The sequence below is a fragment of the Oenanthe melanoleuca genome, unplaced genomic scaffold (genome assembly GCF_029582105.1).
Source record: "Oenanthe melanoleuca isolate GR-GAL-2019-014 unplaced genomic scaffold, OMel1.0 S001, whole genome shotgun sequence".
Lineage (NCBI taxonomy): Eukaryota > Metazoa > Chordata > Aves > Passeriformes > Muscicapidae > Oenanthe > Oenanthe melanoleuca.
This window is the reverse complement of record NW_026612650.1, coordinates 803,008-824,987: the sequence shown is the minus strand read 5'-3', so window position 1 is coordinate 824,987 and position 21,980 is coordinate 803,008. Positions and strand designations below refer to the sequence as shown.

Below are 21,980 nucleotides of genomic sequence, written 5' to 3'. Positions count from 1 at the left end.
TAACTAAGATCCATCATTAACCCTAATCTTGGAAAACTCCTCCTTTTAATTGCTGTATGCTTTTATGGATCGATTCTGAATGATCAGATCGATTCGAACAACACATTCCAATAACTTCTTCACACTCGTGTCCATGTGCTAGTAAGAGCAAATCAATTGCAGCCCTGTTTTGCAAAGTTGCATGTCTCATGTCTTTGACATCAGCTAACAAACCATCAGTGCACGAGAAGTAAGCATTGGTTTGCTTACTTAGCCAACAACCCAAGTATCCAACTGCTTTAATGCTACTGCAGAGGCAAGTTAAGGTAAAAGTGTGGATGCTGAAAGCCTTTTCCAAAACCCCAGGTTCGGTTCGAATCCTCTTACATTCTGGTTCATACTGATGAACAAATCTTTTTCCTCTGCATCTACTTTTAGTGATCATTTTCTACTCGGTGTTAGCAAAGTAAGCCTCCCCAAGCTATATGTACAACCTATTAATTGTGATGGAATCGCAGGCCAAGCTCTATCTCCACACAATTAAAAACATCCTGGTGGCAACTGTAAAGGTGAGTCAACAGGCCATGCAAGTATTGGGGAAGTATAGTTACACCAAGAAGTCTGGTTTCTATACAGTTGGTGATGAGGGGAAGCATCTTTGATCAGCAAAGACTCTTTCCCTGGATAGCTGAATTTAAAAAAAGTCCATTTTTACTGAGCTAAGAAGATCTATTTCCTGATGTTTTGAGGATGCCTGGGAAAGGTCTCCTGCTCAATAATTCAGGGCATCTACAGGGTTGTAATCCCAACTCCACATGCTGCCAGTGCTTTTACTTCCTAAAGCACAAGTTGTCTTGATCTTTTCTGGCCATGCATCCCCAGGAAGCCTCACTAAACAAGTGGAAAAGAGATTTTCTGGGGTTGTGGTGGCTAAACATACAGTGTCCAAGCCTGATGCATTTGCTAAAGTCACCTAAACATTTGTTCTGGGCTGACTAATGGGCAATGTCGCACTACTAAAAGCAAACACAACAATAAAACAGTGTAAGTCTAATATTTGATTTAGTTCCATGCTTCACTTTTATCCCTAGAAATCTTTCAACACATCTTTTTTTGTTTTTCCCAAACTTGCTCTGGGAGAGAACAAAGATAAGGCACTAAGTTATTTTGTTTGCATTCAACTTTACAAATTTGAATATTTCCTTATTCTTTCAAAATTCTTTTCTACTCCTCTCTGAGAGTGGAGATACAGGGGCAATTTCTTTCTTCGTGACCTACTACAACCAAAAACTCAATTACTTTATACCTTGTTTCTGACTCTAAAATAAAATAACACAATATACACCAGACTTTTCTTAAAGAAGCTCTACAATACCAGCAATTCCCACACTTTTTATTTGACATAAAACCCAAGGTTCAGAATTTTTGCAGATGGGGCAAAAGACGTCAGTCATTAACTAGTCTCTGTGTTTCTTACCTCTGTGGTTTTTATTACTCGTTCATGGAGTTGTCAATGTGTTTCTGCACATGATATGGTTTCACATTCTTTGCTGGAATCCACTCAGGTCCTGTTCCTGTGGAAACATAAGCATTAACCTTTGCCCCAGGTTAGTAGAGAAAACGGACCCTCAATTTGCCCTTTCTCTGGGTTTCTAATTAAAACGAAAGGATTTTCTTTTAATATTGCCTGTGTACTATTAGAAAAATACCTAAATTGGCAGATCTGGCTTTGCAAAGGAACTGTTAAAAAATTAAAAACAAAGATTTATTTAATTGCATCTGGGGAGTTGCCTGTCTACTCCCTCTTTCTGTTTATCTAAAAGAGATTTCAGAGTGTGATGTGTTCTTTCATAATAGCTTGACTCGTGGCAGAGTAGGGAGTACCAAAAATGTGGCAAACACCCTAGTCCATTAAAAATGTGGCTGATTTTTGAGCTGTATATGCAGAACCATTGTCTGTTTTGATTTACTGAGGTACTCCTAACGAAGCAAATGTTTGTAAAAAATATTGACAAGCATAATTATCTCTTTCTCCTGTGTGTAAGGAGGCAAAAACTGCACCGGAAAAAGTGTCTACTGATACACTGAATTTTTTAAATTTCCCAAAAGATGGATATTTGTAATATCTCTTTGCCATAATGTCAGGCTTTGTAACCCTTGTGTGCTGACAGCTCTTGTGGACATAGGGGTTTGCACAAGTTGACAATCAGGACAAGCATGTATAATTGCTTTTGCTTGATCCTTAGAAATACAAAACATTTACATAAGTACTTGTGTAATTTGGTAAAAAAAGGCATGACTTAATTTAGCTTGCTCAAAAATGTTAGGCAAAGCACTTGTAACAGCCATTGTCAATTTATCTGCTCTTACGTTTCCTTCTGCTAAGAATCCTGGAAGTGCAAATGTGCTCTAATATGGGAAACAAATATTTGTTAGTTCTCTGTTGTATAATTCTGTAAAGACATGTAAGATAATGACACAGATTATCATTGCTAACATATTTTCTAACCGATCCTTCTATTCTTCTAACAATATTAGCAACATAAGTGGAATCTGTAATTAAATCAAAAGGTTCTTGAAAGAGTGGAAAAGTTCTGACAACTTCTGCTAACTTGACAGTTTGAGGGGAGCCCTCTACTGTTTGAATGCTTGATTCCCATGGTTTAGTTTTCTGATTTTGCCATACTATTACTGATTTGTGTGTTTTCCCTGAACCATCAGTAAAGATTGTTACAGCGTCTAAAGGCACTTCACTCAACATAGGTTTTTTCTCTAAACCTCAGCTTGCTTGCAACAACCTGTGACTCAGAAAGTAGATAGAGCAAGCACCTGAATAACCTAACAATGCAATTTGTAAGTCTTCTGAATTTTGCAAAGCCAAATCACAATATTCTTCTTTCAAGGGAAAATAAATAGCTCCAAATTCTTGGCCTACTGTAGTTAGCAATCTTGCTCTTGCTCTGATTATAATTTGAGCAATCATTTCTAACATTAAAATTGTCTTTGGGCACCTGTAAGGCATAATAAATCCACTCTATTATCAGCACTTCTTTTTCAGAAGTGTCCCATTGAAAAATGAGACCACAGAGTTGCAGTTCTTCTCCTAATATCCCTAGAAAAAGATTTAGAAATAGTACATCTGTGTGCTTGTCTTTCTTGAAGAGCTTCAGTAATTTTTCAAGAGCATTTTCAGCTTCAAGCATAAAAGTTCTAGGAGTTTTAATATTGCAGTCTCCTCTGAATGAATCAAGAATGGTGCACGTTCATCATTAGTAATTCCCAAAACAGGTCTAATTTCTCCCAGAAGTTGCTGTAAATCTTGCAAAGTGGTACCACAAGTAGCAAGTTGTATTTTTTGTGGCCTATTGTGGCCTTTGTTGACTATTCTGATATTTGCCATACTAAATACTTCCATGGTGAGATTCCTTGTATTTTTGATATAGCAATTTCTAGTCCAGCATTCTGAACTTCTGTAATAAGACAGTCAGGATCTTTTGCATCTCTCCTTGTGTCCGTGCTGCAATAAGCAAATTGTCCATGTAATGTAAAATCATTGCTTGAGGATATTTCTGTCTGGCTTTCTGTTAACACACCTTGGAAAACTCTCCGGTTGCTGAGTTGTTGCTGTGCTGTCACACGGTGGCACTGCACACTCATTTTTGAGTTTCCCAACAAGTCTGCATTCTGTCTCCCGTATCTTACGGCATAGCTAAAAGCTTTTCATGTGCTAAGTCAAGGTCACCGTCTTTGATTGCTTTACACCTAATATCAGTGCAATCTGTCAGCTTTCAGTTGTTTTTGGACATTCTTTTAATTTTACTAGACTTAAGGGGTCTCTGGGGTCAGGAAGAAACAAATGAGTCTCTTGCTTTGAATCAATCTCTTCTTCAGGAGTTGAATCACTGTCTTGCTGTTGCATACTCACAGCTTTCAATTTTTCGTTTTTTCCCTTCATTAGCAGTTTTAGAGGCATCTAAAGGTAACACAGACGTGGTAGAAGCAGCAGCTACAGGAACAGCAGAATCTAAAGAGTGAGACCAAACCAGGGAAGAAGCTGAAGGAAGCACTGCAGGCAGGCTGTTTACTGAAAATGTCAACAAGTATACGGCTTATTGGGAGTAATTTAGCAGCCACAAATTCTTGATGGGTGGTCACTTCATAAAGTTTTAATTCTACAGAGTCCCAAAGAGACTTGGAAAAAGCAGAGGCAAGGACAGTGTCTGCAAAATTTTTCAATGCCCAGCATAAAAGGTCTTTTGATTTGGCACAGCACGTGAATTAGATCTTACCAATGCTTTTAAATGAATATAAATGTCTCCCTGTTCCCTGGAAATTTCTTGTCCCGTGTTCCCCAAAGCTCACCTGTCATCCTGTCACAGGTCTTCTTTAGACAGGCTCCAGCTGGGCACAACTGCAAGCTCAGTTTTCTGTTTTCTTTCAACAGCCAATAGAGTCTGTTCCTCCATCATTTCAGGAGCAATTAAATCCACAGATTTTCTGTTTCATTCCAGCAGCCTTTAACTGCTGCATTTGGGGCTGATAGCTCGATAAATCAATTGCTCCTCAATACAAGTGCACCAATTATTGGGTGATCAAAATTATGAGACAAGGGCAGCAGAGAAACTTTTTTAAAAGATGGTTTACTGCCACATGGCATCAGCCTCATAGAAGGGTGAGACATTAAAGGTGTTATAATTAATGCCATAATATCAGAAGCCATCTAATTCCTAGTTGCAATGCCTTATGTTAGTTTTTTAGCCTATCACATACTTCTACAAAACTTGGTAACATCTTTGTATACCAATCATTAATTGCTTTTCTTTTTGTGGCTTTCCTGCAATGCATCAATTTCCAACCGGTCATATAACACTTCAAAACTTATATTGATACATCTTAAACTTCTAACTAACTTTATAAAAGGTTCTCTTTCTAAACATTAAAATCTTTGACTCTCTGACTTAACATACTGCTTTGCTTACGTAATGCATATCTCTGTTTGCTTAAAACATATTTCACTTAAACTAAAAACTTATATCCTTGTTTTTTGTCTGTTTCAATGTTCTAATTCTCCAAGCCTTCTCCAAGGTCTTAGTTCAAACCTTGTATCCATTTCTATCTCTGAGCCTGAAAGCACAAGGCCCTGAGAGCTCTCTGTGCCTGCATTTCACAAACATTGGCACCTCCAGTCCTCTGGGACCTCCCCAGTGAGCCAGGACTGATGAAAGATGATGAAGAGCAGCTTGGGGAGCTCATCCAGCAACTCCCTCATCCCCCTAGGATGGATCCCATCTGGTCCAGAGAGATCTGTGAGCATCTGAGTGGCTCAGCAGGTCACTAGCTGCTTCCTCCTGGATGACAGGGTGTCCTGGTTTAAGGCAAATTTAGGGAGAAAATCTCTGAATGGGGTCCCTCTGGGAAATAGATTCAAGCAGTCCCTCCCTCATCTGGTTCAGGGAAATATTTCCTCAGAGAAAAGTGGCAAAAGAAGCTGTTTATTTAACAGACAAAATATTTCTCAGCACAAAAACGAACAATATTAAACAGCAAAACCTCTCTCTGCTCTGAAGAGATGACAAATTCAGAATGTCCCTTCTGTGGGTTACAGCCCAGCTCACTCAGTCTTTACTGAGTCCCTCCAGCTCTGGAAATGCCATGGCCAGGCCAGGTCTGGTGGGCCACAGGTGTGAGCTCCTGGTGCTCTTCTGGGTTTTCAGTCCAGAGCAGGTTCAAACAATTCCAAAAAAAAAAGAAAGAAACCACAGTTCAGGGAACTTCTCTGCCTCAGCTAGCCAAAAACTAACCAAGAGCCAAGGAGAGCTCTCTCCTGCTGTCCACTGCAGACAACACAGTCTGTGTGAATGATGCAGGGGAACAAGTGCAGTCTCTGATAACAAACTCTGCACCTCTTCTCTCTCCCTTCACTCCTGGAACCAGTCTTAAAGCTGCAGCACTCAATATTCAACACCAACAGAACAGACGACTGGGGATATACAAGCATCGTAAATTCACCCCAAGGCACAGGGGTCTGTTCTGCTCCCTGTCCCCATCTAGCAGCTCAGAACACTTGTCCTGAGAACAACCTGGCTTATTGTTTAAAACTGAATAAAAGAAGGCATTAAGTACCTCAGCCTTTTCCTCATCTTTGGCAACCATATCTCCTGCAATAAGGAATGGAGATTGGTCTCACCCCTCCTTTTGCCATTAATGTATTTATAAAATAACTTTTGTTATTCTTCACAGACATGGCCAGGTTAAGTCTTAATTTCTAATTTGCCTCTCTAATTTTCTTTTTGCATGACCTAACAACATCCTTACTCATATCCTCCGTTGCCTGCCCTTCTGTGCAAAGGAGATGCATCCTCTTTTTCTCCCCCAGGTTCCTCCAAACAGCTGCATGTGCAGCAAGGCCAGTCAATTTCCTTGCTGTCTCACCTTTTTGCACACTAGGACAGAATGCTCTTTCTCCCTTAAGATTTCTTCCTGGACACCTTTGTTTTTAAGGGCTGTTTCACTTAAAAAATCAGTACCTCATTTGGAACTCTCCAAATCTGTATCATGAATGCAGGCCAAAGTCTGCTCTCCCTTATGTCTGGGGAAGAAATTTTGTTGACGCCTTCCTTCCACACAGTATTGAAAACTCCATTATTTCATGGTCACTGTACCCCAGGCAGCCTCCGACCACCCCATCTCCCACCAGCCCTTCTCTGTTTGTGAACAGCAGGAGACAGAGCTTTCTTGGGAAGTGGCAGTGTTGCTAAAAATTCGGCACATAAAAAAACTCCTTAACACCCATGTAGCATTAAAAAGCAGCATTCTTTATTTGGCTGGATGCTCAGGGGACAGCTCCTCCTGAAGCTGTGCATGCTGAGTACAGGAAAGTTTCTGTTTATATTCTGTGTTCTGCACTCATATCCATTGATTATCCTGGACTAAACACACATATGATAATCATTTCCCCAGATCATTAACATATTTCCCCTCCCCTTTACCCATGTGTTCTTCTGTTCTGGGAGTCTCTCTAGTAGTCCCTGGTGGTCATGGACCCCAATGTTCCAATCAGCCTGGCTGAGCTCACAGGGCACAGAGGCTGGTGAATTCCAGTTCCCCTTCGTACACAACGGGCATTGTGTGGTTTCCAGAGGCCAGTGGATTTGGAGAACAAGCATTGAGTTATCTCTCCTGGGTGGGCAGTTTATCATCCGGTAACATGAGGTCACAGAGTGGGCTATGACATCACAGATTGGGCTATGACATCACAGAGTGGGCTATGGGAGGTCACTGAGCAGCTACGACATCATAGGGTGTGTCTGTGCCATGACAGAGCAGACTGTGACCTCACAGGGGGCTCTGTGACATCCCAGCAGGGCTGTGTGAGGTCACTGGCTTGGTCACTCTGCCCCAGCCCCCTCACAGTTTCCCCAGAGAATTCCAATGCTCTTCATGCCCAGCAGGGTCCCCTGTTCCTCTGTATCCCCCTGGTCCACCTGGAGCCACAGCCTCCCCCAAGGATGTTCCACAGATCAACCCCAGAGCCTGACACAGGGACAAGGGGCCAGGGCTGTGTGACCAGGACATCAAGGATGTGGATTATCCAGGTCACTGTGGGCTGGTTTGGGTTCCCCAGGGCAGGAAAGGTGTCTGGCAGCTGGAGCAGGGTGAGGGAAGGGCCTCCAAGGTGGGGCTGGAGCCCTTTGGCTGTGAGGAGAGGCTGAGGGAGCTGGGCTTGTCCAGCCCGGAGCAGGGAAGGCTGAGGGGCTCCTCATGCCAGCCTGGCAGTGCCAGCCAGGAACTGATGGAGAACACAGAGCCAGGCTCTTCACTGGGGGCCTGGGGGGAGACACAACACAATGGGTGGAAGGGGAATGAGGGGAGATCAGACAGGACATGTGGAAAACCTTTGTTCCCATGGGCTCAGACAGGCTCTGAGATGCTGCCCCATTCCCTGGCCTTTGGGATTTTCAAATTACACCAAAGCAAGCTTTAAACCACTTGGTCTGACCCAGTTTCTAACAATTTGGGCTGCAGACCTGCTGAGGTTCTTTCCAACCTCAGCTCCCTGATGATCCCAGGAATGTGCTGCTCCCCATTTTGGAATGGGCCAGAGCAGATGTTTATGGGACAGGAGCCCTCTGGGGTTGTAGCAGACCTGCAGCCTGCACTGTGCACAAGCACATCTCATAAGCTGGGGCATTTGAGTACTTGAAGAAATGTCAAAGTTTTCCCACCAGGAGAGTACCGAAATTTCCTGGAACTCTACTGATGGCAGGAGAAGAAATACTGATCTCCCCTTCTACCTGTGTTACCACCATACTGTCTATTATTTCATGTCCTCTTCATTTGGGTGATTCCACCTCTCCTGTTTAAATGGCCATGTCTAAGGACATCTCTTCACAAACCACGTGGTTCTATGCCATCCCATTGCTCCCACATTGCCTCCTCCTGTTGTTCTCTAATGTTCCACAGTAGTCAACATATTAACTCTGTCTACATCTATCACAGAATCACCCTTTCTAATGTCTTTGTCTAAAACTGTTCCTGAATGGAAACCCCTTGTTCATGAAGGAACACATCAGATAATGCTTTGACATTGCACAGAGCTGAGGGCAGAATGTTAATGTTTTTAAAATTATATCATTGTTTTTATGATGGCCATGAAGAGAAACCTGTCCTATGCCTCTGAGTCTCACCAGTTCCTGAACCCAAAGGACACAAACCTGATGAGTTGTGTTTCCCACTCCAGTGGCGGTACTTGCACCTCCCTCCACCCACAGCAGAGCTCCTGTCCCAGAAAGTCCCTGGCCATGCAGGGATGAAGGAAACAGGACAGGCTGTGGGGATCAGGGGCAGGGCACGGCCAGGGATTTGGGGTGGCTGTGAGCCCAGGGCAGGAGCCGGCCCTTGGCCTTGGTGAACCTCATCCCATTGTCCTGGGCCCATGGCTCCAGCCTGTGCAGATCCCTCTGCAGAGCTTCCTGCCCTGCAGCACAGCCACACTCCCACCCAGCTGGGGCTCACCTGGCAACTGACTGAGGGTGCCCTCAATGGCCTCGTCCAGATCAGCAAGAAAGAGATTGAACTGCCCTTGCCCCAATCCTGAGCCCTGGGGACACCCTGGATGTGGCTCCAGTGCCCAGCACTCCTTGGGCCTGACCATCCAGCCAGATTCCTACCCAGGAACAGATGCTGCACAGGCTGATGGATCAAGTTCCTGTGAGCCCAGAATATTGGCATTAGTGCAGCTGTAGCTGTGCACAAGAGAGCTCTTCAGCCACTTTATTTCTTTTCCTCCTTCTGGGCATGGATGGAGCTCCTGACTTCAGTGTGTGACTCGTGTGTGTAATGTGGGAAAAAACACAGCACTTCTGGACAGCAAACCAATATGATTTTGCAGAAGCCCATTTATTGTTTACAATTCACTTCAATTATACATTTCTAGAACCATCACCACATGGGGACGCACTTTACAATTGGTAATTTTAGGGTACTATCCACCCATTCAAACCCCTAAAAGTCTGTAATTGGCGGTCTTCAGGATCTTTGTCGCCTCCTGTTATCTTGAATTTTCTAATCTTGGTATTCTGTGTTTCCAACTTTTCTCTCCTGATTCAGCATATTTAAGTTCCTTGGGCCTTCAAGCGGGGGGTTTCAACAAGTTATCGAAAACTCCTAAAGTTTTCTCACCCCTTGCACCTGTTATAAAAACTGGTCTAAACTAAGAAACACACAAAAACAGCTTGTGTGTGAAAGAAGCGTGTGAACGAACAGTAAAATATGCAAAAATAACTAGACAGCAAAACATAGTAATTGAATAGCGATTTTGGCTGGTGCATGCAAGGCCCAGATTTGAACAGACATGTCCACCGTGGCCTAAACCTTGTCCAGCATTACTCCAGTGCAAAGAGCAAATCTGGGCAGAATCGGGGCAGGGACGGTTTGGGGCATCTTGGGATCAGTATTTGGCACGAATGTGTTTTCCATTGGTCTGAGACTGTCTGCTGTGGGAAGTGAATGCAATATGCAGCATGTTTTTATGGATCTGTGCCTTCCCTTGGTTTGTTTGCTCACAATAAATGAACACCCCTCTGTGTCTCTGGCAGCTCCTTCTGCAAGGAAAGCAGGTGGGAGTTGGTGCCAAGGAGCTGAAAGCTGCAGGCACAGCCTGGAGTGGAGGAAGCTCAGATTTGCACAAGGCTGCTCTGAGTGCCAGGGGTTGGATGGGGGAAATGGTGGGGTTGGGGTGGGACAAAGTGTGGTTGATTGTCAGCCATAAAGGGTCTTGATTTTCATATCTATTCAAAGTGCTTTAGGAGGTTCTTGGGATCAATATCAACGGAGATTGATGATATCAATCTATAAACTAGAAAGGAATGAAAGGGAAAAAAAACTTCTCTCTTTCTGTTTTTAAATGAAATATGTTTTGAGTGTTGTGAAAGCTTAGACAAGTTCTGCCTTATGCTCAGGTTTCTGGCAGTAGCTCTGTTTCAGGCAATCTGCACCCAAATTGCTCTTGCTCACAAATTCTTTAGAATGGCAGATAAGGTTTACTATAAAATGAATTTTTTACTGAATGGACTCAAAATTAATAGATACAAGACTATAAATGGACTACTTACTGCACAGGAGAAAGAAAATAAATACAGGTAGATACAAACACAGTGCACAATAAAGAGGTAACCTCTATTACAGCTAGTGAAGAAATAGCACAGATCAGGAGTCAATGTAACTTACCACTGAATTGATGAGGGAGTACACATGGAGCCATTTCACTCAGCTTCCAGAAAAGGAACCACAAAGATGCATCCAGACTTGGGAGAGAAGCCCTGCCCATTTCCAGGGACTATGCAGAGGAATTCTGCTTTGTCAAAGTCTCGTATGGCTTTTCTAGTTTGTACAGTGAAGTGTGTGTCACTCAGAAATTCAAGGCTTATCTCCCTTCAGCTGCTCTTAAGGCAAGCTGTTCATGGTGAGCTGGGAATTCCACATGCCTGGCAAGAGAGAACTCAGGACAGGACAGATGTCCGGCCTGGGTTATCTCAGCAATTCCTGAGAGGGGGAAGATGCCCTGAGTTATGGCCCAGCTGATGGACAGAACAGATGAGCTCTGCTGGGCCATAGGGGAAGTCCTGCTGCAGGAACCTCATGGAACCAAGGGTGCATTGTGACATTGTGATGCCTCCTGGAGCCAAGGAGACCATGGTGACACCAATGAACCTCATGGAACCAAGGGTCCATTCTGACACCAATGAACCTCATGGAACCAAGGGTCCATTGTGACACTTTGGAACTACAGAGACCATTGTTGAGCACAGAACTTCATGGAACCAAAAGTCCATTGTGACAGATCAAGGCCTCATGGAAACAAAAAGAGCATTGTGACACCGTGGGGCCCCATGGACCCAAATCTCCATGTGACAGTACAGAACCTGGGGGAACCAAAGGGGCCTTGTGACATTGCAAGGCCTCAGGGACCAAGGAGTGCAAAGGTCTCAAACATTCCTTGCAGGGTTCTTCCTTGGGCTTGAAGAATTCCCTTGGTGGCACCTTGTGCCTGTTTGCAGTGGGGAAACTTCAGAAGTTTAAAATGCTTGAAAAAATATTGAAACCCCTCTTTGCCTGAGTGGTGTTAGTTCTTAGAAACTAAGTGTGGAAAGAAAAAAGTAAAGAAACTTTGAAAGCTGAAGCACCCAGAGGAATTGAGCCCCACTGAGTTTTTTTACTGACAAAGGCTCTCAAGAGACTAATTAAAGCAGATAATTGGAGGCCATTATTGCACAAAGCTTTCAGAGACTCCAAGGCAAAAGCAAAACCCAAAGTCCTCTGAAAACCTGCAGTCCCTGGGAGCATGAAGGAGCCCCCAGGGCCATTCCTGACCAAGGCTCCCCAGGGACTGGTCCCAGCAGATCCCTGAGGCCACTGGGATGTGGGGAGATGCTGAGGGCAGCACAAGGGGTGACAGTGCCCAGCCTTGCTGGGCTGTGCCAGGAGGTCCCAGTGCCTCAGGACAAGGTGTCTCCTCCCAGCCCTTGGTGGCACAGACCCTGCTGTGCCTCAGGGCACCAAGACTTGGCTTCTCTTTGTCCCCACCTGTCATCTCTGCCTCCAATTTCTGCTCTAACTGGAACCTGGGGACACTTTCTCAGTGTGTCCCTCAGTGGACCCATGAAGGATCAGAAACTTTGGAGTTCGTTCTGACTGAATTCTTGAGAGGTTTCCAACAAACAGTGCCTGTGCCTTGATTTCCCTCTGGTCTGGTGCAGTTCATCAGGAAGATTTTCAACTCCAGTTATGGAGAAATACATCAAAGAGCTTCTAAGAATTACATATTCTTATTTAAAGGTGTATTTTAAACAGTTGTCTTTTGAGCAGAGGTGATTGCCGCATTCTGTGATTGATATTGATCCAGGTCTCTCCTCAGGAGGTCCGGCTTGCTCAGGGAAGCTGAGCCTTGATGTCTGACCCAGTGTGGACAACCTTGCTCCACATTCTCAACTCTGTCATATCTGTCCTCGCTCAGCTGGGACCTGCTTTGCTTGGAGATCTGGCTGCACTCAGACAAAGAGGATGTTTCCTTTTTGTTATTTTTTTCACAGTCTAAAACTCCTAATTTTCCTCAGTGCAAACAGACATATTCCTCAGGTGTGTGATAATTGATAAATGATTCGTGTTAATCATAGAAGTTTTGGAGTTTGTATAAACCAGAATACTTAAAATAAGGAAAGAACATGGACCTAGATAAAGGGAAATATATTATTAAACCCATCCTGTTTGAATCCCTCTGTTATGAATGTTTCCTAAATAATTGTATCTAGGGACATCTTGCAAAACAAGGCTTTCACACAGCCCAACAGATTCTGCAGAATCAGATTTCCTGCCTTTGTGTCATCAATCACAAACTATCTACTAAAGATCAGGCTTCCTACTTCTCCTGTTTTGTATCTACCAAGACTAGATGGTTATATGACCAATTGTCTGAAGAGCTGTCCCACGGACGTTTGGAAGTTTCTTTGACCACCACTGCTTGCCTTGCAGGATTACTACAACAAAACAGAAACAATTATTGATTACTACAAGGAAAACGATACTATAAAAAGGGAGCAGCAAATCAAGCTCGGTGGAAGCGTGGAGTGGGCGGTGACCCATCACATTTTCCCCAGCGCGCTGCTTGCTCTATCTATATAAAATAAACCAATCTAAATTTTGCTAAATATTGAGACTTTGTTTCTCATTTAAACAGGTGTGTGCCGCCCCAGGTGCCACCAAGGAGGTTCAGGCGGGGATCGGTGCCTTGGGGGCGCTGCCCGGAGTCGGGGGCGCCATCTTTCCTTTCTGCCTCTAACTCCGTCATGCCCTGCGGCCCCATAGAGCCCCACTGGAGCCGGGACTACAATGCCCGTCATGCCCCGCGCCCCACAGAACCCCCGGTATCTCCCCATGCGTCCCATAAGTGTCCCCAGACACACAACGATGAATAAGTGCCCCCTCTGCTCCATTCGAGAACCCCCAAAAGCATCCCCAGATCCCCTGAATGCTCCCAACCCCATAGATACCCATTACAGCCACTCCTGGGAATTAATCTCCAGCCATTCCCCGTGAGCTCAGAGCAACTCATAACCCAGTCCCGCGCCTAAAATTCCTGCCGTGCCTGCTGCCTAAAGAGCCCTTTTAGAGCTCCCCAAACTCCCCCCAAGTGCTCCCGAACCATAAAGGTTTCCTCCTGAGAACCTGAACTCGCTGCTCAGAGGCAAATGTGTCCCCCAAGTGCCCTCCCGAACCCCAAACTCTCAGCAAGAACCACTTCCGGACTTCAGTGCCCATCATGCTCCGCAGTCCCGGTAAAATGCCATTCTAGCTGAGACTTCATCTCCCATCATGCCCTGCGCCTCACCAAGAGGCACTGCAATTGCGCCTACAGCTCCCATGATGATCCGCTGAGGCTTAAAACCCTGTTATTCCTGCACCTACAACTCCCATCACCCCCTGCACCCCAGAGAGCCCATTAGAGCCCCCCAAGTGCCTGCCAGGATTCCCCTCCCTGCCCTCCGAGTGCCCCCTGGACACCCAAGTGACACTTGGTTGCTAATTATATATGAAGTTTTAAAATAAAAATTAAATATTAGATTTTTAAAATAAAGAATAGTAATACTTGAAATAATTAAAATATAACTCTAATTTTAAAATTATGAACATGTTTTTTTGAAAGATTAATTTAGTAGTTTTTTTTTAATATTATGAATTCTCAGTCCCAGGTGGGAGACATCATGACATGGTGAGGCTGGATGAGAGGAGCAGCCACAGTTGTCTAAACAAGGTCAGCCTACAAGACGCTCTTTCTTCAACGTGCTCAGACCTCATAAACAGATATTTGGCATCAAGATCACTTGGGGAATGCTTCTATCACCATCTCTCTGAACTGAAAAAAAGAAAACCTTCCCATGAAAATAAAGTCATGAGGGGCATTTTGAAATCTTCCTCCTTAACAGAACTCCAAAGTGACTCCAAGCAGCTGCACAAGCCCTGGAGACATGAATACAAGTGAAGGAAAACAGAGAGCTCCTGAGGGCTTTCTGTATTTTAATGATCCCCATTTGGATTTGGGGCTGAGTCCAGGAGCCCCAGGCACTAAGAGAAAATTGAAGAAGCTGCTCAAGGAGTCAGAAGCAAAACTCCAAGTCCCTTGGAGCATCAGTGGCCCCACTGAGGGCAGGGACTGCCAAAGGCTCCCCAGGCACTGGTGAGAGCAGATCATTGAGGGCAGGATTGCAGGAGCCAAGTGCTGTGAGCAGAAACTGCAATGCTGAGCAAGGCCTGGGCTGGTTGGAGGCAGCAGAAAGGCCAAGGCCTGAGCCCAGGCCTGGCCCAGCAGGGCCTGTCCCTCACAGGTGGCTCGGGGCTGTTCCTGGGACACTGGGATGGGAGGGGCAGCAAGGACAAATGGCACCAACCTGTGTGACACTGCAGATGCTCATGGAACCAAGGGCCAGTGTGACACAGCAGGGCCTCATGGAAACAAGAGGCATTGTGAGCCTGCGGGGCTGTAACACCCCAGAGCACTGAAATGCTGGGGGTGAACAAAGGTTCCTTTACTCGAGTTTGGTGCACAGGAGAAACACCAGACAGATATTCTCAACATGGCCAGATGCAAAGAATATTCTTAGTAGGAGGGACCCACAAGGATCATCAATTCCAGCTGTTAAACAAATGGCCCAGTGATACAGGCACCATGCTCTAACCAGCTCATCTAAGAGGCCAAAGTGACACAAAATTTTACTGGTAAAATATAAGCAGTCAAGGGACTTGGGCAAAGGGTTTAGTACAACATCAATTCAACATAAAACTCTTACCATAGCATTAACTTAATTCAACCTAAACACCTTTAACCCTTTAGATATTGAGTTACCTCAAAATTTTCCAGGTAAATAGGACTAGATGGAGGACAAATAGAGAACAACCGAAGATCTATAAAAAGACACACATATAGGCACCAGCTGCTCTGGTTCCAGCACTACACACAGAAAATCCCCAGCAGAAGCAGGATCCAGGCCAGGGGCTGACCTCCTGCTCTGGGTTTAACCCCTGGGCCAGCATGGGCCCGCCCCTTTGAACAGACTGTCAGCTGATTGTCCAATCAGAGTCAGGGTTGGCACCAGTTGGTAGTGTGTGATTGATTGACAGCTCCACCAATCAGAGCTGGGCTAGCACCATGGCTTTGGGCAGGGCTCTGTCCCCCCACAGACCAAGGCCTGAGCCAACCCGGGTCCCACACGGGCACTCTGAGCATCCCAGGGTGTAGGACATCGATCTCATCCAGCCTCTGACAGCCATCATGGTGACACTGCGGAACCTCATGGAACCACGGGGCCATGGTGACACCGTGGGGCCTAGAGTGTCACAGAGGAGTTGTTGTGACACAGCAGGACTGCATGCAGCCAAGGGGCCATGGTGACACTTCAGGGCTTTGTGGAACCAAGAATCCATTGTGACATTGCAAAGCGTCATGGAAGCACAGGGCCATTGTGCCACTTCAGAACCAAGGAGAACATTGTGACACTGGGTGGTCCCATGGATCCAAGGGAACATGGAACAGGTCGGGCAGGCTGGGCCTCCCAGAGGCCACTTGACAGGTCTGGATGACCTTGGTGTGACGAGGGCTGCTGCTCATCTGCTGCTGAAGCACCGGGGCTCTGTGCTTTCCTTCCTATGGAAAAGAACCGTCCTTCTCATCAAGGTGCCCATGGCCAAAATTCCGATTTCTCCTCCAGATTTCCTCATATTCAAAGATTGCTCCCAGATGAAATCTGCCAGGAGAGACGGATCTGGCTGGCTGTAGCTTTCTAAGGGCTGGCTCTCATCTGCCTTTGAAACACTGGAGCTCTGCTCTTTCCTTCCTAATGAAAAGAACTCTCCTTCCTGGCCAGGCAGCCATGGCCAAAACTTAGATTTCACCTGCAAAAATCCCTCTATTGAAGGAAAGCCCCAGATGAAAGGTGCCAGGATAGACATCTGGCTGGCTTGCCCTATGGTCCCCACATCTCATTTTTTTCCAATGGAAAAATCCATCCATCTCGACCAGGTACTCATGGCCAAAACTGAGATTCTACCTCCAAAACTCAGGATTGCTCCCAAGTGAAAGCAGCCAGGAGAGATAGATCTGGCTGCCCTTGGCCTCCTGAGGGCTGCCTCTCACCTGCTTTTGAAACACCGGGACTCAGAGCTTTCTTTCCTACAGAAAAGAGCCATCCTTTTTATCAAATTGTCCGTGGTCAAAACCGACATTCAGCCCACAAAATAATGTATATTCAAGAACTTCTCCATGACAAAGCTGCCAGGACAAACAGGCCTGGCTATCTTGGCTTCCCAGTAGACACCTGTCTCCTCTTCTTCCTTTGAAACACCTGAGCTCTGTGCTTTCCTTCCTACAGAAAAGAGCCACCATCCCAATCAATGCAGAAATGGCTGAATGTGGGATTCCATCTCAGAATTCCCTATATCCTTTCCTATAGAAAGGGTTTCTTTCACACAGAAGCTTCCAGAACAGAGAGGTTGGGCTGGCTGTGGGCTCTGATGGCTGCCTTTCATCTGCCCCTGAAACAATGGTTTTCCATGCTTTCCTTCCTATGGAAAAGAACCCTCCTTTTCCTCCAGGCATCCATGTCTGAAATTGATATTTCACCTCCAAAATGCTGTGTATCCAAAGATAGCTCCCAGACAAAATATGCCACTACCATCTAATCTGGCTGGGCTTTGTGATTGCCCTCATCTGCCCCTGCAACACTGAGGCTGGGTTGTTTCCTTCCTGTGCAGCCCATGGTGACACTTTGGATACTCCAGGTATCCAAAGGACTGTTGTGACACTGTGAGGACCTCGTGGAACCATGACCATCATAATGACACTTCAGGGCCTCATGGAGCCAAAGGACCATTCTGATTCTGCAGAAGCAAGGAGAACATTGTGGCACTGAGGGGCCACATAGAACCAAGGGGCCATGGAACAGATCTGGCTGGCTGGGCCTTCCTGGGGCCACCATACAGGTCTGGCTGATCCTCGTGTGTCGAGGGCTGCCTCTCATCAGCCCCTGGAGCACTGGGGCTATGTGCTTGCCTTCCTAGGGAAAAAAAAACATCCCTCTTTCCCGGTGCCCATGGCTGAAATTGGTACATCACCTAAAGAGTTCCCTATATGCAAGAGTGACTCCCAGCCAATGTCTGCCAGGACAGGCAGCTCAGGTTGGCCTTGGCCTCCTGAAGGCTGTCCTTTATCTAGCACATAACACTGGGGCTCAGTGTTTTCCACCAAGTGGAAAAGAACTGCCCTTCTCACCTAGGTGTCAATGGCCAAAATTTGCATTCTACTTTCAAAATTACATCTATCCAAGGATTGCACAAGACAAATACAGCTAGGAAAAACAAGCCTGACTGCTTTGTCCTCTGGTTATTTTCTTAGACTATGAGCACAATCTTTCAATTTCTCAATAGCGTGGAGAGAGCCCACAGATCTCCCAAGGTGGGGTTTGGAGGCCTCAAGCACATGACCACCACACAGGGACAAAGGAACTCTGTGCTCAGTGGAGTGGCGAATGAGAACAGCAGACGAGAGCCATGGGCGTGATTGAAAGGTGGTTTCAGAGATGGTGGGTCTTTTTGACATAGTAAAGAACAGCCAGAGAAAGAAAATTAATGCCAAGTGCAGTTGAGGAGGCCCAGAATGGTAAGAAATAAAAAGGATTTCAGACCTAGGGCAGGGCTGGGGTGCAAACCCTCTCCCAGAATGAGTCTGGAGCAGCCCAAGGCTTTGTGTGGCCAGGCAGAGGCAGGCAGGACGCAGAGCTGTCAGCAAAGGAAGGGGCCAGTGAGGTGGGGTAGCCGGGGAATGACGACAGCCTGCCGGGACAGAGGTACAGGGCATGGACACCCTAGGACAGCCTGGGCTGCAGAGGGCACAGGGATGGGCAGCAGCTGAAAGGCCCTGCCAGAGCCAACTGCTGCAGCACTTGGGCCATGGCTGCTGGCCCTGGGCCTGAGGCCAGCAGGGCACAAGTGAGCCTTGCTGTGCTGGGGCCTCATTGCCTCCTTGTCTCTTCTCAGCAGCCTGGCAGGGGCTGCCCCATGGTCCTGCCCTTGGCATTGCACATCCCCAGAGCCCAGTGGCCCGGGAAGAGCCCTGAGCAATGAGGGAGGGACAGGATCTGCCTTGCCAGGGGCTGGGGCTCAGGCCCTTGGCCCTTTGCATTCCTGAAACACATCCAGGTTTGGTCAGCATCAGAGACACCTTTCCCTTGTTTGTTCCCAGCTGTCATCACTGCCTCCAGTAATCTAACATAAACCTTGGGACATTTTCTCAGTTGTGTCCCTCAGTGGGACCTATTTAACCTTCAAGAAACTTTGCAGTTTTAATCTGAGTTTGCGAGAAACTTCTTGAGAAGTTTTTTGAACACTCTCTCAGGGACTGAGTCTGATGTAAACAGCACCAAGGCCCTGAGAGGGTCATTTATGTCCTTGTGCTGTGTCTGTGCTGCTGAGCTGGGCTGGGCTCCTGGCTCAGCTCCCAAGCTCAACCAAGAAGACCTTCAAAAAGACATTTCTGCTGAGGAGCAGCTCCTCTCCCAGCCCAGCAGGGCTGAGGGCACTGCCTGCAGGCACTGATGGAACAGGAGCCAGGCACAGACAGGCTAGAGGCAATCAGGACTGCGAAGACATTGAGCTGAGACTTCACTTGAGGAAACATTGTTCCAGCTCATGACATGGTGAGTATGTGGGTGTAATAATGCCTTTGGTTTTAGCTTTTATAATTTTCAGATTCTCTGCTTCTTAATGTGCCTCTCTGAAACTTCATAATACATTTTAGTAAGTTCTCTTCACAGGCTAGTTAGACAAAACAATCTCTTCCCAGCTAAAGAATCAAGGACAGCTAGTACCCACAAATCATAAAACATGCTAAGGGCAGGGGGCAAGCCAGGGGTCTGAGACTCCATAACCTGGGGCTGTGGTTGGATTATTGATCCCCAAGGTGTAGATGAACCAAAACTTATAAGAGTGTAAAAAACTTGTGAGCAATATCCATCTTGGATTTGACTTGGGCATAGACCCTGCCAGGCTCTTGCACTGCCCAACGTGTACCCTTTCAATAAATACCTGTTTTATTCCATTTGTTTGTCTAGTCTCTGTGCCAGGTCAGCCTTTCCAGGACGACTCCTGCTGCCAGGGACGCTGCAGGGGCTGAAGCTGGGCCTGCAGCCAGGGCTGCCCAGCTGTCAGGGCTCCTGCAGCCCTCAGGGATCTTGGCCAGCCCAGGGCATGTGTCACCTGCCAGAGGCAGCTCTCAGCCTGCCTGGCAGCTCCCATGGACTGTGGGGAGAAGTTGGAGGGGGAAGGAGCCACCCCCATCAGGGCAGATTCCTCCTGCCCTGGAGATGGTGCTGCATGGCCAGGGCTGCTCTCAGCATTCTCCTCAAGGGAAGGGAAAGGGGCTGTCAGGTGTGTCTGTGTCCCTGAGACTCCTGCACTGTCCCACTGGGCATCAGCAGATCTGCCTCTCATCTCCCTCACAAAGTGCCTCCTCACCCTCCTGTGCCTACAGACAGCAGCAGCAGCACCTTGGCTTGCAGCATCTCAGTTTAAGGCCCTGCTGGGAGGGAGATGCCCCTGGGCAGTGCCCTGTGCTGGGTGGGGTGTGCAGGGCAGAGCTGAGCCCCCAGGGCTGGACTGGGCAGGGCTCTGGGAGCACTGGCAGGGACAAGGCTTGGATAGAGAGAAACAGCTCCCAGTAGGCATAACTCCAGGCAGCAGAGAGCCATACCAAACCTGGATATTCCATCCTGTCTAGCTGCACAGGGAAAGGGAGGTGGCTTTAGAGGAACTTACTTTGAAACCAGATCTTTCAAAATGTCCTCTTTATTTTTTCAAGCACATTTTACGTGCAATCATTCTGAAATACAGGCATGTGTGTATGAGCAAAGGGCCACTGTCTGGGACCAGCAGCTATGACTATACTCGGGCACAGGGAGCCCTGTGTTCTCTCTGGGCTCCCCAGTGTTCAGGCTCAGAGCAATGCCTAAAGAGGATTTCTCTCCCTTCAAAGAAAATAAAACCCCAAGCTCAAAGATAATAAAACAAAGTGAGAGAAATTTCCCCAATGAAAGAGAAGCAATTTTGAGTAAATCTCAAAGAAAATAGCATAGGATTGACACAAGGAAACGTGTCCCAACTTATCTCTGTCTTCTTTTAACAGCCCACCATGTCCAGAAAGAAGCAATGTCCAACAGCAGCTCTATCAGCCACTTCCTCCTGCTGCCATTGGCAGACACACGGCAGCAGCTGCAGCTCCTGCACTTCTGCCTCTTCCTGGGCATCTCCCTGGCTGCCCTCCTGGGCAACGGCCTCATCATCAGCGCCGTAGCCTGCGGCCACCATGTTCTTCTTCCTGCTCAACCTGGCCCTCACTGACCTGGGCTGCATCTGCACCACTGTCCCCAAAGCCATGCACAATTCCCTCTGGGACACCAGGAACATCTCCTACTCAGGATGTGCTGCACAACTATTGACTTTTGCTTTTTTCATTTCAGCAGAGTTTTCCCTCCTGACCGTGATGTGCTACGACCGCTACGTGTCCATCTGCAAACCCCTGCACTACGGGACCCTCCTGGGCAGCAGAGCTTGTGCCCACATGGCAGCAGCTGCCTGGGCCAGTGGCTTTCTCACTGCTCTGCTGCACACAGCCAATACATTTTCCCTGCCGTTGTGCAAGGGCAATGCCCTGGGCCAGTTCTTCTGTGAGGTCTCACAGATCCTCAAGCTCTCCTGCTCAAACTTCTACCTCAGGGAAGTTAGGTTTCTTGTGGTTAGTGCTTTTCTTTTTTTTAGCTGTTTTGTGTTCATTGTTTTCTCCTATGTGCAGATCTTCAGGGTTGTGCCGAGGATCCCCTCTGAGCAGGGATGGCACAAAGCCTTTTCCACCTGCCTCCCTCACCTGGCTGTGGTCTCCCTGTTCTTCAGCACTGGCATATTTGCCTACCTGAAGCCCCCCTCCACCTCCTCCCCGTCCCTGGATCTGTTCCTGTCAGTTCTGTACTCAGTGATGCCTCCAGCCCTGAACCCCCTCATGCACAGCCTGAGGAATCAAGGCTGCAGTGTTCTGCAAATGAACAAAATAAAAAAAATATTTTTCTATATGAGCTTGTATGAAAGCCATCATTGATTGTCTCTGGTGGGTTTGGTTGTTGTTTTGCTCTTATGTTTCACCTGGTTTATTTTTTTTTTGTATTGTCCATTATGAAATGCCATTGTTTGTGCCCTTTCTCATTTTACATTTGTCAAATTTTTTGTGGCATGCAGTCTGTGTCAGTAAAGAGCTGTGCTCTCAGTGCCTTTCAATGAACTTAAGGATCTCCCACTAACATTTTCACAAGAGATCCCCCTTTTGTTCCCTTCTCTGGAGTTGCAGCAGCAATGTCTGTGTGCAGAGCTGGGGCAGATCAGTGCTGGCACAGCAGCTGTGCCCAGCAGCA

At 46.7% G+C, this 21,980-nt stretch overlaps 2 protein-coding genes across 2 annotated transcripts in view; both read left to right on the top strand.

Annotated features, from left to right (window-relative positions):
- The window catches only part of LOC130265937 (olfactory receptor 14A16-like), a gene marked incomplete at its 5' end in the record, with an annotated part of 25,441 nt that extends 12,126 nt beyond the window's left edge, over positions 1-13,315 (top strand). The window contains 2 exons of the mRNA XM_056515278.1: positions 13,009-13,110; positions 13,214-13,315. Of these exons, the coding sequence (XP_056371253.1) occupies positions 13,009-13,110; positions 13,214-13,315 (204 nt within the window). The remainder of the gene's footprint in view (positions 1-13,008; positions 13,111-13,213) is intronic.
- Positions 13,316-20,917: 7,602 nt separating this feature from the next.
- On the top strand, positions 20,918-21,670 carry LOC130265936 (olfactory receptor 14A16-like; the record flags this gene model as incomplete). The annotated part of the gene is made up of 1 exon (XM_056515277.1): positions 20,918-21,670. A coding segment is annotated over one exon (753 nt), but the record flags the coding sequence as incomplete, so codon positions are not given.
- Between the last annotated feature and the right edge of the window lie 310 nt (positions 21,671-21,980).